We start from the raw sequence: 14,096 nt of genomic DNA on the forward strand, positions 1-14,096 counted from the left end.
TAGGAAAGCAATAAGAAGCAGGTACAGATGACAAACAGATGTTCGTGAACATTCCAAAATCTGCTCCACCTCACAAATACTAAAGGAAACGCAAGCTAAATAATGAGGTACACTCTCCCTTCAAATCAGCAAAGATTCTTTGGTGATGGAATCACACGACGGCGAGGGTAAGGAGAGACGGCACAGTCAGAAACTGCCCATGGGAATGTGAACTGGCATTGGGCCACCCCAATTTAAAAACAGCCAGCGGGGGGCTTCTCTGGTGGCACAGTGGTTGAGAGTCCACCTGCCGATGCAGGGGACGCGGGTTCGTGCCCCGGTCCGGGAAGATCCCACATGCCGCGGAGCGGCTGGGCCCGTAAGCCATGGCCGCTGAGCCTGCGCATCCGGAGCCTGTGCTCCGCAACGGGAGAGGCCACAGCGGTGAGAGGCCCACGTACCCCCCCCCAAAAAAAAAAAAAAAAATATATATATATATATATAAAACTATGTACATAGGTTGATTTAAATTATGTAAGAAAAGTAATGCAACAGTAAGAAAAGAATGAAAGGCACCAAAATGTTGAAAGCAATTCTCTCTAGGCGGTGACTTTACAGGTGATTTTTACTCTCTACCTAATACTTACCCTTATTTTCCAAATTTTCAATAATGAATATGTCTTATTTTCTTAAGTGGGGGGAAGTCACATTTTCAAGTACCGAGGAGCATTATTTCCGTGGTAAAACTTGGACCTTCTCCTGCCAATTAGGGCCCTAATCAGGGAAGAGCAGCCGTCTCTAGAAGGAACTAATAAGCTAATTAAGATAATGGGTAACTGAGGAGATCAAACGCTCAGACCATTTGTTAGCCAGTCACAGATGGAAACAGAGCCTTCCAGAACCATGCCAACGAGAGAGCAGTGTGGCAGAAGCAGGAACTTTCTTTAGCTGAAACCAAAGGCCCTGTGTGACTCCCCAGAGAAGCCTCGAGCCCTCCCTGGGAGAGGATCCTGGTAAACCGAGCGACACCAGCCCACCCGGCGCCCCTGCTCACAGACCCACACGGGAGGGGCCGCCGACGCCCCTTCCCGGGTCCACCTGGAGGACCAGCTTTGTCGCGAAGGTCAGCACCCCCTGTCTCTCGCCCAGAGTGAGGAGCCTCCCTGCCCAGGAGGCTGCATCCCGAGGATGCCCGACGCCCCACTGCCCTGCAGCGAAATCCCTACGCTCGTGCAGGCTGGAAGAGACAGCCATGGAAACCGCTTTGAAAATTGGGCAAGAAGACAAGAGAAACTAGGAGAGAAAAGACCCGGAAAACACGTCAGTCCAGGAGACGCAGAACCTGGATAACAGACGAACCAGAAGGAACGATCCAAGGAGGGATGTGATTTTTCAGAACTGAAGAACATGCGTTTTTAGCTTATAAGTCTGACACACAGTAGAGGTTAAAAACGCATAAGGGGGGACTTCCCTGGTGGCACAGTGGTTAAGAATCCGCCTGCCAATGCAGGAGACATAGGTTCGAGCCCTGGTCCGGGAAGATCCCACATGCCGCAGAGCAACTAAGCCCGCGCGCCACAACTACTGAGCCCGCATGCCACAACTACTGAAGCCTGCGTGCCTAGAGCCCACGCTCCGCAACGAGAAGCCAAACCGCAATGAGAAGCCCCGCGCGCTGCAACAAAGACCAAACACGGCCAAAAATTTAAAAACGCATAAGGGGTCAAAATACGCAAACAGCAAATTTTAATAACCTTAATACGTTAAGAGAATATGGTCGTTATAAACAAATACGGTAACAGACACAACCATCACTTTTTACACAAAAAAACAAAAGTCTAGCAGAAAGGGTGCAAACACACCCCAACCGAACACACACTGTAAGTCTGCAGAATGAGGCAGCGTGAAGAAATTACCCGCGTCTCCAGAGGGAGGAGAGAGAGATTAAGTCCAAAGGAGTGAGAGTCCCAACACGCCCCAGCCTCTCCTGGAGGCACTGGGAGCTGAAAGGAATGGACTGAGGCCTCCAAAATTCTAGGAGAGAAAAGTATTTTCATCTAAAGCTCTACGCCCAGCTAAGCTATTAATCCAGCATTAAGGTGGAGCAAAGGTTTTTCAAGCAACTTCACCTCTCATGGACACTTTCCCAGGAGGCCACGGGAGGAGCTGGTCCACGTAAACCAGGTGTAAAGCGAGAACCAGGGGAAAGGGAGCAGAGACGGGGGTCTCCTCTGCAGAGACACCAGGGTGAGGACGGCTGAGAGCGGGCTCGAGAGCAACCAGCCTGACCTGAGCAGGCGGAAGGCGCCCAAACTGGATAAAACCAGCCACACACCTGAGCATCTTGAAAAGAGATACTGGCAGAGGATGGAGGAATGCTGAATTCGTGAAAAGTACCAAGAAAAAGGGCAAATAATACCAATAATTAATTCCAAAGAGACTGGAAGCTGGACTAGAAGGAAAGGTAATCTTTGTGTACACCAGGCCTCAGCTGTAAAAAGCTGTCTCTGGTCCTAAAAATGTAAACACTGATTACTGATCTAAACAAATTTACAACTGTCCTGAGAGGACAGGGCAAGGGAAGCTGATGTTTTCAAAGAGGGATGGTGAACAGAGCTGAATTCTCATCTTCATGGAAGGAGTCACTAGATCAGGCTCAAAATGTAAAAACAAAGCAGTAGTGGGATAAATGTGTTACTTTAAGCTGTGGAATTAAATGCCAAATAAGGAACAGTTCACAACTGAAACTGGCTCCCTCTGGGCAGGGCAAATTGGGAAGAGGGAAGGCTAGTGCAGGGACCTGCTGCGTCCGCATTTTTTCTTTGTTTTGTTATTTCTAATCAGCAATGAGAAAGTATCGCTTGTAACTGTGCACGTATATATAACTGGTGAAAGTAAGTTTTTAAGCGTACATACTTTTCAACCTCCTAAACGAATGAATGAATGAATGCACGCGCTTACGGTATGTATTTCATCAACTCCTAGACACACTTGAACATCTCTGAACGCATCCTGCGTTCTTGTGGAGTGTCCCAGGCAGCAGCTGTCATGTGAGAACTTGGCTATTGTTCCTGGGGGGCGAGATTCTTCAATATTTCAGCCCTTTAAGGGCCATTTGAAGAATGAATGAGCTCTGGTTGTCATGTGCCAACTTGCAGAATTTGGGGCCAACAGCTTGAGAGAAAATCCCAGGGATAACAGTGGAGCACTTTCAAGAAATGCGGCATCAGCAATATTCTTGAGGGCGCAAAGAAGGGCACCGTGTGGAGATGTGCACAGTGACAGCTCGAGTCGAAAAGAAGGCTTTGAATTTATTTCACTCCTATTTATCTTTTTGTGTGTGCGTGTGCACAGAACCACTACAGATTAAAGTCCGTGTTTAAATAAATCTTCAGGTTTATTAGGGCTCTTTAGGTAAGCACAAAACTAGGAACCCCAAGTAATAATAGTAAGACATTGTGTCCTCGTTTAACTTGTACGATTTTTTATGGTAGTGGTAAGTAGGTATGGTGATCTTACAATCAATAACATCTTTTATGTGGTGAAATACGGTATATACAGGAATATGTATTGCAAAATTGTTCTTAATGACCCCCAAATATACACAGTGCTCTGACCACACCATGGAATATTCCATAAGCCCTAGAATGAATGAATCAGAATGATAACAGATGATGTGCGGAGACTTTCAAAAGGAGTTTGTTAAGAAAAGATACAGAAAACTAAGTATGTGATCCCACTTTAAAATAATAATAACTGGGACTTCCCTGGTCACGCTGTGGTTAAGAATCCGCCTGCCGATGCAGGGGACGCGGGTTCGATCCCTGGTCCGGGAAGATCCCACATGTCACGAGGCAACTAAGCCCGTGGGCCACAACTACTGAGCCTGCGCTCCAGAGCCTCCCCACTGCAACTACTGAGCCCATACACCACAACTACTGAAGCCCCCGCGCCTAGAGCCCGTGCTCCACAGCAAGAGAAGCCACCGCAATGAGAAGCATGTGCACCACAACAAAGAGTAGCCCCCGCTCACCGCAACTAGAGAAAGCCCGCGCGCAGCAACGAAGACCCAACACAGCCAAAGATAAAATGAAATTTTAAAAAAAATAATTTAAAAAAAACTGACTAAAAGTTTGCATGTGTACATGTTTACACAGATCTGTACAGGAGCATCTGAGCACAGAAAAACTATGGAAGGTCACGGTGGGAGCAGAATTAAAGGTGACCCCATGATCTCTGCCCCTACGGTTACTCCCATGATTAAGTACATGGGCAAGAGAGATTCTGCCGGTATAATTAAGGTAACTGAGCAGTTGATCTTAAGATACAGAGAGTACCCAGTGGGCCCAACCTAATCATGTGAGTGACTTCAAAGCAGAGAGTGTTCTCCAGCTGGTCACAGAAGAAAAGGGTCTGAACAAGGGGCTCCCCCTGCTCCGATGGGAGGGGCTACAGGAAAAGGAGCTGAGAGTGGGCTCTGGTCCACAGCTCGCAAGAAAAAGAAAGGAAACAAAACATGGAGATTTCGGTCCCACAGCCCCAAAGAACTGAATTCTGCCTTGTCAGCCAAACTTTGTGGGAAAGTTGTCTACACACAGGCTTCCTCTCTTTTCTCCTATTCACCCTTCTGTGTAAGCAGGAAACATTTCAGGCATCCAGAAGGGTATGAAGAACAAAATAATGCACCCGCTGCAGCCTGAAGAAATAAAGAACATTCTAGATATGGCTGAGCCTTCTCTCTCCTATCCAGAAATAACAGCTACGCCGATTTGGGGTCATAACTCCCATGTGCAGATTTATATATTTTTTTCCATGTATTAAGTATGGCCAAGATATTATATACATACATAGTAAGTATCTCTGAAAAATATATTTAATTTGCCATTTTTTAAAAAACTGATGAAATGGTATCATACAATATGAACACACCCACTTGCTATGTGTATCTCCAGCTCATTCGTTTTCAGTGCTGTATGGTATTCCATTGCAATATATTAAAATGGACCCATTTTTCCTGTTGATCAATGAGCAAGTCAGTCTCCAAGATGGCCCCTAGTGACCTCCTGCTTTTCGAGCCCTTTTGTAGTCTCCTGCCACCGTGAATAGGGCCCGTTTAATCACAAAGACATGGTGGAAGTGGCAGTGTGACTTCCATGGTCACGTCATGTAAGACACTGCGGCTTGTGCCTGGCTCTCTCAGATCACGTGCTGGGGTTAAGTCAGCCGCCATGCTGTGAGGACATTCAGTCAGCCCTATGGAGAGCTGAGGCCTCCTGCCAACAACCAGCATTAACGTGCCAGCCGACATCTCACATGTAAATCATCTCGGCATTCCAGAGATTCATCAAACTTGGTCATGATGGTTTTCATATACATTTCTGGTTTGGTTTTAGTTTTCAAAATCAATATTCATAAGTGAATTTGGCTCATAACTTTTCTTTATCATGTTCCCTTTCTCTGGTTTTGATATGAAGGTGAGATTTGTTGTAAAAAAATGTTTCTTCTTTTTCTGTTTTCTGGAATAGTCTGATGTAAAATATTGGAATAATCTTGTCACTGAATATCAGTAAGAATTGGCCTGTACAACCTTCTAGGTTTTGTTTTTGTGAATTTACTTTGGTTTTGGTGGGGACATTTTCAAACTACTCATGCCATTTCTTTTCAAGGTTATAAATCCATTCAGGTTTTCTATCCTTCAGTGAGTTTGGGTAGGTTACCTTTTTCTACGAGATTGTCCATTTCGTCCAAGTTTTCAAATTTACTGCCATAAAGCTATCTATAAGATCCTTTAAATGAAACTGAAAAAAAAAAAACCTACCGTATTTGTAGCTATATCCCCTTTTAAATTCCTAAGATCGCTTGTGTACCATCTTTAGTCTTCCTCGACAATCTTCCCGGTTTTGACTATTTTATTAGTCTTTTCAAAGAACCTACTCTTCACTTTGTTGATCCTCTGCACTGCACGTTTATTTTGTCTTTATTTTCTGCTCTGTATTATTTCCTTTCTTCTCTCACTGAATGTATATCCTTTTTAACCGAGTTCTGTAGGCACACAGCTCATCAACTGCCAGCCTTTACTCTTTTCTAGGGTAAGCATTTAAAGCCATAACCCTCCCCTTCTAAATACCACATTGGCTGCATCCCACAAGTTGCATTTTCATTACTGTTCAGTTCTAATTCACATTAAAGTGTCTTTTTTGATCCTGACTTATTTGGGAGCATTTGAATGTGCAAACGTGTGAGTTCTGTGTAATTCGCTCTACCACTGCCTTCCAACACCCATCCTCTCCTTCTCCCATCGCATAATGGTGGGGAACGGTGGTCGTGTAACCAGCTGATACAAACTACAACTTCCGGTCTCCCTCACAGGTAGGCAGGGCCTTGTGACTAAGTTCCAGTCAGTGAAAGACGAGGCAATGTCATCTTCTAGGGACTTCCAGGAAAGCTCCATAGGAGGAGGACACAGTCTGCAGGGACACCTTTGGCCTTGCCCCCTTCCTTCTTTCTTCCTGCCTTAAATGAAGATATGATGGCTATGATGGCAGCGGTCCCGCCACCATCCTGCACCTTGAGGTGACCTTGAGGATGGAAGGCATGGACTACAATGGTGGGGCTGAAAGTGCAGAAGCCTGGGTCCCTGGGGACCAGGAAAGCTCCCCCATCAGCCCTGAACTTACTCCCTCTGTAATGTGAGAGAAAAGCACCCTGTATGGAGTTCAGTAATTGTTATCTGGCCAAATGCAATTCCTAACCCATAAAGAGGTCTTTAACATATCACTTTGATGTTGGTTTCTTGATTACAAAATACTTCACACACACACACACACACACGAAAGCATTTACAACTGAGACTAATAATAAAATGAACACCATTTCCTCCACCACCCAACCTGCAAAAAGTAGAACATTTCCAGTTTGCTTTCTTGCAGCTGCACCTCCCCTGCTTCTCCCCACCTCTCGCCCTTGCTATTCTGAATTTTATTTCACATTCCCCGTTTTTCCTTTATAGTTATACGTCACATTTTTGTCACCCTAAATTATACTGCCCTATTTTGCTTTTCTGTAAACCTTACGTAGATTGTGCCACACTGTGTGTTTTTCTGTGACTGTCTCTCTCCCCTCAACACTATGAGACACCCTACCTCGATGCATGAAGCTTTGGTCCATTTAATCTCACAGCTTTACGCTGTCTGCTGCATGAATACACTCTCTCCACTCCCCGTTCAGGGGTATGTGGGTCATCTCGAGCTTCAGGCTATTACAAAATGCTGCCGCAACACTCCCCTACTCGTCTCCTGGTGACCCGTGGGACGGTCTTTCTAGGAAAGTGCTTCCTGACTTTTCTGGTACCATGGCATGTGAGGGAAACGATGACATCCCCATGGCACGCTGGAGGTAAACCAGAGGGTGTGTAGGGTTCTGGACACGGCGGTGGCCCACAAACTCTGGCCACCTCAAGGGATAAAGAGACTGGTAAGGTTAAACCCACCAGTGCCCCACAGTGTGGGAGTGGAGCCCCCAGGGCAGAAGGAATGGAGCACAGGGTGTGGGCACATTGGCCACACTAGACAACAGCCACCTTCTCCTGAAGGGACCAGACAGCGAGTACTCCCCCCGCCTCCTCGCCAAACCTGAATATTGTTAGGCTTCATTTTTGTAAAAGAAAAATAGCTCTGTGGTCTTAAATCCTATTTTCCTCACTAACAAGATCGAGCACCTTTCCATGTTTATTGTCCATTCTTAGTTCCTCTTCTGTGAAATACCTACGCATCTCTTTTGCCAGTTTATTGGGCTGTTTCATCTTTTCAAATAGACTTTTTTCTTCATCCTTAATATGGCCTGGATAGTAATCATTTGTTTTACGTATTATGAAATCTCCCGGCTTACAGCCTGTTTTTCAGTTTTCACTGTTCATTACTCAATACGATTAAGAGATTCTGTTCATCAGTCTCCACGGTGTGAGCTTTCTTGTGTCTTCTTTAGGAAATTCTTCTCTACGCTGTGTGTCATTGTTCCTAACTTACTGTTCTGCAGTCAGAGTACACGTTCTATGAATCAGATAACTTGAACTATGTTGAGTCTTACTTTCTGGATCTAGCATGAGGTTATTATTATTTTTTTTTTACATGTCCAAGTGCTTGAGAATAACATGCATTTTCTAATTGTTGAGTGCAAGTTTCTATAACAAATGCCCAATAGATCAGGGATGACAAATGCCAGCGGGGGGGAATGGGTGACAAATCCAGCCCTGGCCATCTGTTCACATATTGTCCAGGGCTGCTTTCACTCTACAAAGGCAGAGTTTGTATAGCCTCACAAAGCTGAAAATATTTCCTATCTGGCCCTTTACAGGAAAAGTCTGCCAAGCACTGTTGTTGTGTACAAAACTGTTTCCCTTCTACTTGTCGTCTGCTTAGTATCAATTAATGAAAAGAGTCGTTTAAAAATCTTCTGTGACAATGACACTTTTGGCAATTTCGGTTAAGCTTTGCTTTATGTTGAGGTTATTTTACTAGGTGCAAAAAAAATTAAATTGGTCCCCTTTCCTGCTGCACTATTTCTTCTCTCATTAATTCAGTGGTCCCTTTTGTCCCTAGTAATTATTTTTCCTTTGAAATGTTTGGATAACATTGTTACTGTAACAGCTTTCCATTGGCCTTTTTTCCATTCTTTATGTCTTACGTTTTGGGTGTGTCTCTCATAAATAAAGAGCATACAGCTGGGCTTAGTTTTTCCATGGACTCTTGACAATCTCCAAATTTTACTCAGGAAGCTTAGTCCATTTATTATGTATATAGTGACAGATATATTTCGTTTCATTTCCACCACCTTAGATTGTATTTTCTTTCTACACCATTTTCTCTATGCTTCCCACCTCCCCGCCCCCACCTCTTTCCTGCCTTCTTTTGGATTAAGATTTTTTAACTCCATTTTTTTTGTACCACTAGTGATACGAAGTTTTAACCTTTTCATGTTTTTTCCCTATTATAACATGAATTCTAGACTTCAAGTAAGTCGAAACGTTCATCGGTGACTTTACCCACCAGAACAACAGTATGAACATCTGAACTGTTATCATCAGATTTAAACCCCTCTGCTCGCTTCTTTCTTGCTTACTTTTATTGTGTTTTTTAATGGAGAAATACATCATCTGTTTTCAAAATAGTGCTTGAAAAATACAAGGAGTACAGATACTATAAAACGAAGCAAACTCCAGTCATGAGATACTATGCACACCATATGAAAAAAATAGTCTGATATTCAGGTAACGAAAACTAGAATTAAAAAGCTCCAACTTCCCAGCTTGGTAAAACAAGTACAGTTACACGAAACATTTAATAAACTAATTTTTCGCCAATGTGTGAACAAAATGACAAGACTAAACCTGTGCGTGGCAATTTCAAGGACACAATAGCTATTCCAAACACACAGGTACTGTACACACTTCACCTGATTTTATTGTGGTGGAAGGGGACTGCACAGGTAGTGGGAACACTGTGTATTAGGCGTCAGAAAGTCATGGTGAACAGAAAGTCTCAATTACTGCACAGCCCACAACAGAAATGACTATATTCCAACTTTGGGGGAAATTATTTAAAAGGATAGGGAAAGGGGTTAAGAAGCTGCAGTTGAACATGAAAAACGCACACGTGGTAGAAAGGAACACTGTTGGGGGACAGGAAGAATCAGCATCAGGCTATTTGGAAAACCTGTTAGGTTTGCTGTGTCCAGATTAAGAAAGACTGTTTTCATTCACCTACAACTGTTGAGAAACATGAATGTTCTGCTGCTAATTATGAGCTGTCTTTTTTGTTTTTTTTTAAAGAAAGGTTATTATTTCAAATCTTTTGCAGGATAAAACAAAAGAGTAGAAAGCTGACTAGATGTCAAGTGCTTGCTAGAAATTTCTGATGTTTCTACATGTAAGTTTTACTGATGAATTTTAGGAAGTCATTTACAAATAAAAATTGGTTTAAAATTCTGGAGAAAATGCTTTTTTGCTTACACGTTTAAATTAGAAATTAACTTTACTATAAGCAGGGATTCTGTGGAGTATACAAATCTTCTCTTATGTGGAGACCAAATGACCATCCAAGATGGATAACATGCTTCACGGGAATTACTTTCAGTAAAGCTTTACTAAAATATTAGCCATGTGGCCACAGGACTGTTGGTTTCACATCATGGTTAAGAAAATACTAGCATACTGAGTTTTCTGTGAAACGATATACAAGCATACCTTGTGCACACAAGCAAAGAGAAGGCGGTGGGGGCAGGGGACACAAAAAGCTCTTTTTCTTTTAGGGCAAATGATTAAGGACAAGAGAATATGGAGCTCTGTTAGCTCAGGACAGTATCTGCTGTTTGACGGCTGACTGTATGCACTCTGAAACAGTTCTTCAGATAAAACCAATCATTTCTTGATCCCGTCCCATCAAAACCAAACACTTACTAATTACTGTTTCAATGCCAAATATATACCCTAAGAGTTGACATTTCATTTTAAAGGGTTACAGCTCTCACAGGGACAGAGCTAGATGTACTTTATGCTTTTTCTGAAGTACAGTACACCACTGCACAATGGGAACCAATCTGAGGATTAATAATGAAGAACATCATTCAGGAAAAATCTGAAATTCATCAAGCTGAAAAATCTAAAAATTGTTCTACTGTCTAATAAAAATATAAAGTGCATCCCCAGCATGGAATTCTGATACTAGTTTGTACTGCAAACTTTCCCCAACAATGCATCCAACATCAATCCAGTCCCAATGTCAGTCATGGGTACAAACATAGCTGGAGGGTTTTTTTCTCTCTTTTTCCTCTTTAAGGGCAGGAGTCCTTCGAAATAGTTAGCGTTTAACTGTGGCTGACACACAAATAATCTGACACGTTAATTAACAGTACTTCTGGCTTCACATACTAACCTGGACTTCTGATTAAGATAAGCCCAATAAAGGAAGTCATCAAATAAGCCTAACAAAGCTATTCTGAACCATGTCTAGTTTGGTGCCCTTCGTCCTCCTCCTTTAGTATTTGAAGACAGCAGGCTGAGTTGGCAGACGCTGCTTACAGACCCTTGAGATCGTTCTTCTCAGTTCAATCTGTTTTACTGAATTCTTGATAATAGGAATAAGATTTGCAGGGAGAGCAGGGATACTGAGAAGGTCTGCACTGGATGTTCCCCATGAGGCCAGCAGAGAAGCTGCTGTCTGAACAGTTTCCAATCGAGTTGCACCTGTCTCTTTATGAGACCGTTCCTCTTCTGTTTTGGTTTCCTTGGTCCTTTCTTCTTTGTGACGTGACAGTGTCCTCTAGACTCCTATGATAGGGTTAGCTATGCTTGCTGCTGCGCTCCCTGAAGGCCTGGGTGGATGGCTGACCAGAGGTGTTGAGGAAACGACTCTGGTGACCATGGGCTTCGGCGGTGGAGAAATAGTTGGCTGTGGGGCAGTCTGAGGGGCGCTTCCGCTGGCCGCGCCCCCCGGGCTGTCGCTGGGATTTGCTTGTTGTAAGGAAACTTCAGGCACCTGTACGCTGGTCACAGATGCTGCCATCACAGCCGGGGCAGGAATGCTTCTGCCCTGAGCGCTGCCAGTCACTGGGCCAGTCTTCACAGAGCCAGGAAGTGAAGACACAGACGTGCTGTCTTCACTGTCTACAGACAAGTCGAGGCTGCCGTCATCCAAAGCTGTCCATCTGACACCTTCCATCGAGTGTGTTTTCTTTTTCTGAAGCACGTGACCAGGTAGTAGTTGATGAAGTTCCTTTCTTCTCAAATGCATTGCAGCAATTTTCATATCCATCTCAAACATCTTACTATTTATCGCTTGCCTATAAACTGTATCTGTGAAAGACTGGATATCATAGGTGAGATCAATACTGAGAATGTCAGAGTTTTCTGGCTTTTTTAACACTAACCCAATCACCCACATTGTACGAAATTCTTCCCTGTCAGGATTTTCCTTGGGTGCTGGAAACGACTGAGGATTCACATGTGCCAGTGTAATAAATTCATTCTTCTCCAAGCTTCCAACCAGGATTCGGATTTTTGATTCCACCAAGCCCACCCATTCTAGATGTTGTTTTTCTGTTGGCGCACTTGCTAGAAGTACAATATAATGCTTGTACTTTTGAAAGAAGCTGGGAGCTTCAAAAAGTTTGGACCACTCTGCCTTACTCAGCAAAATCTCATGTGTAATAGCAAGCCCTTGCTTAAACTCCTCAATCATGACCATCCTTGTTGAAACAGACACGTTGTACGTGGAGTTCTGCTGTGGGTACGCTGGTGTAATTATAGGCATGAGATGGTACCTATCGCTGGGATTTACTCTTGGGTCCCAGACAGGCAAATTAAGATTCCGTTCTTCAGGCTCTTTCAGTAGCACTGGATTTGGCCATTCCCATTCAGAAAACACCAAGAAAAATTTACGTACAAGAGTTGATGCTATCGCATTTGGATAAAGCTGGCAAGTTCTTGCTACTAGCATCGCCCAGGAAACACCTCCTAGGAAACCTAATATATTGGAATAGATATTGTGGCATTTGGCCCACAACTTGATGGCTCTCAGAGTTAATCTGAAGTTGTCAATGTTTGGTACCAGATGTAAAATCTCATCAGTTACCCGGCAACCATTAAGACTTCTTATGCACCTAATATCTAAGTTTTTAAGCAGACTGTCATCTCTTAGGTCCAAATCTTCCGGAATAGTCTGCAGTGCTAATCTTGCAAACAAAATATCAATCTCTATCCCATCAAAACACAGTTTGATAACTGGTACAAATGCCTCTTCAACAGCCCTTAAATCCTTTACTTCTTCATGTAGTTTCAATTTACCATAGAAGGAGGTGAAAAAGTCGCTTCGATCAACATGTCTTGGTGCCACGCACAACGCGTCGATATCGGCACCTTTCGTATGCACCCCTAATCTATAAGAACCGAATGTAAAGATTTTCCCTCCAACGTTTTCTATTACAGCTTGTGGAAGACTCTTGCTTTCACTGATTTCTCGTATCCATTCCTTTACCAGGTTATTTAATTTCTCCAAAATTAAAATCCTGCGCTGTAGTTCCTCTTCCTCTTCAAAAACCCCAAAGGGCTTCAGGGTTTCAATTAATTTCTGGGTAAGTATGCAGTCAGTCTCCCTGGGGGGTGCTAAACTGATGGGGGAGGAGACGCCATAGTGCTTGGGCGGCGGCGGGGTCTGTTGTGATCCCGGGGTGGTCACCGGAAACGGCATCATCTCTAGCGCTGGCCCCGCCACGCCGCGTCCCCCGCCACCGCGACCTCCGCGGCCGCCCGAGTCATGATCCGCTGAGGCGGGAGGGGCGGGGCTCCTACCAGCCCAGGTCCGACCCGCTCCCGCTCCGCTCCCGCCGCTTCAAGCGCCTCTCCGCCGTCCCCTCGGCCCCAACATGGCGCCGGGGCCCTAGCTGCTGCGTTCTAGAACGCCCACGCACGCCACGCCGCGCGCCACGCACACCGCGCGCCACGCGTGCCACGCGTGCCACGGCGCATGCGCGCGCGCAGAGCCTCACGGGGGCTGTAGTTTCCAGGTCTCCGCCGCGGCTTCTGGCCGGTGGGGGCCGGCACGGCTGCGCCCCGGGGTTCGGCCCTATTATAACTGTTTTAGACGTTTGCTCAGACCTACCGTCCAACTCCTTGCTCGCCATTCCCTACACCCCGGGTCTCCTTCCTCTCCAGTGGCATCTTCAGGTGGCCTTTGCCCTCTGGCCCATCCTTTGGAATCCCTCTATGGCAGGGTCCGTTGGTGGGAAGCAGCTCCGTGGCATCCTCCGTGGCCCGGCGCCTGGGTGGTGGGGCAGCCAGGACCGCAACTCTGGGTTCTCAGTCCTGTTCTCTCCAGCTTTGAAGGCCCCATCGGCTGACCTCTGGTTTCTGCGGTTCCGGGTGGGGAGCCTGCTGCTCGCCTGTCTTTTCTTCTCGGCGACTGTAAAAATCTCTGAAGTGTCCTGCAGTATCACCACTAGGCAGCAAGGGGTAAACTTTTCGTTTATCTTACAGAGGAAGCACTGTGATTCCTGAATCGGAAGACTGCTGCTTTTCATCCCATGCTCCCGGATGACTCTCAGGTATGTCCGTGGAGCATGTCCTC

The 14,096-nt window shown here is 45.0% G+C and overlaps 2 protein-coding genes across 15 annotated transcripts in view; both read right to left on the reverse strand.

Annotated features, from left to right (window-relative positions):
* Window positions 1-14,096, reverse strand: part of LOC115847107 (monocyte to macrophage differentiation factor 2) — a 126,098-nt gene that overhangs the window by 34,146 nt on the left and 77,856 nt on the right. The gene's annotated exons all lie outside the window — the stretch shown is intronic.
* PAPOLB (poly(A) polymerase beta) lies at window positions 8,982-13,404 on the reverse strand. Its single transcript, XM_030846614.2, is given in 2 exon segments — window positions 8,982-11,353; window positions 11,355-13,404. Coding segments are annotated over 2 exon segments (1,905 nt in total). The 5' UTR covers window positions 13,224-13,404; the 3' UTR covers window positions 8,982-11,317.

Source organism: Globicephala melas, chromosome 15, assembly GCF_963455315.2.
Source record: "Globicephala melas chromosome 15, mGloMel1.2, whole genome shotgun sequence".
Lineage (NCBI taxonomy): Eukaryota > Metazoa > Chordata > Mammalia > Artiodactyla > Delphinidae > Globicephala > Globicephala melas.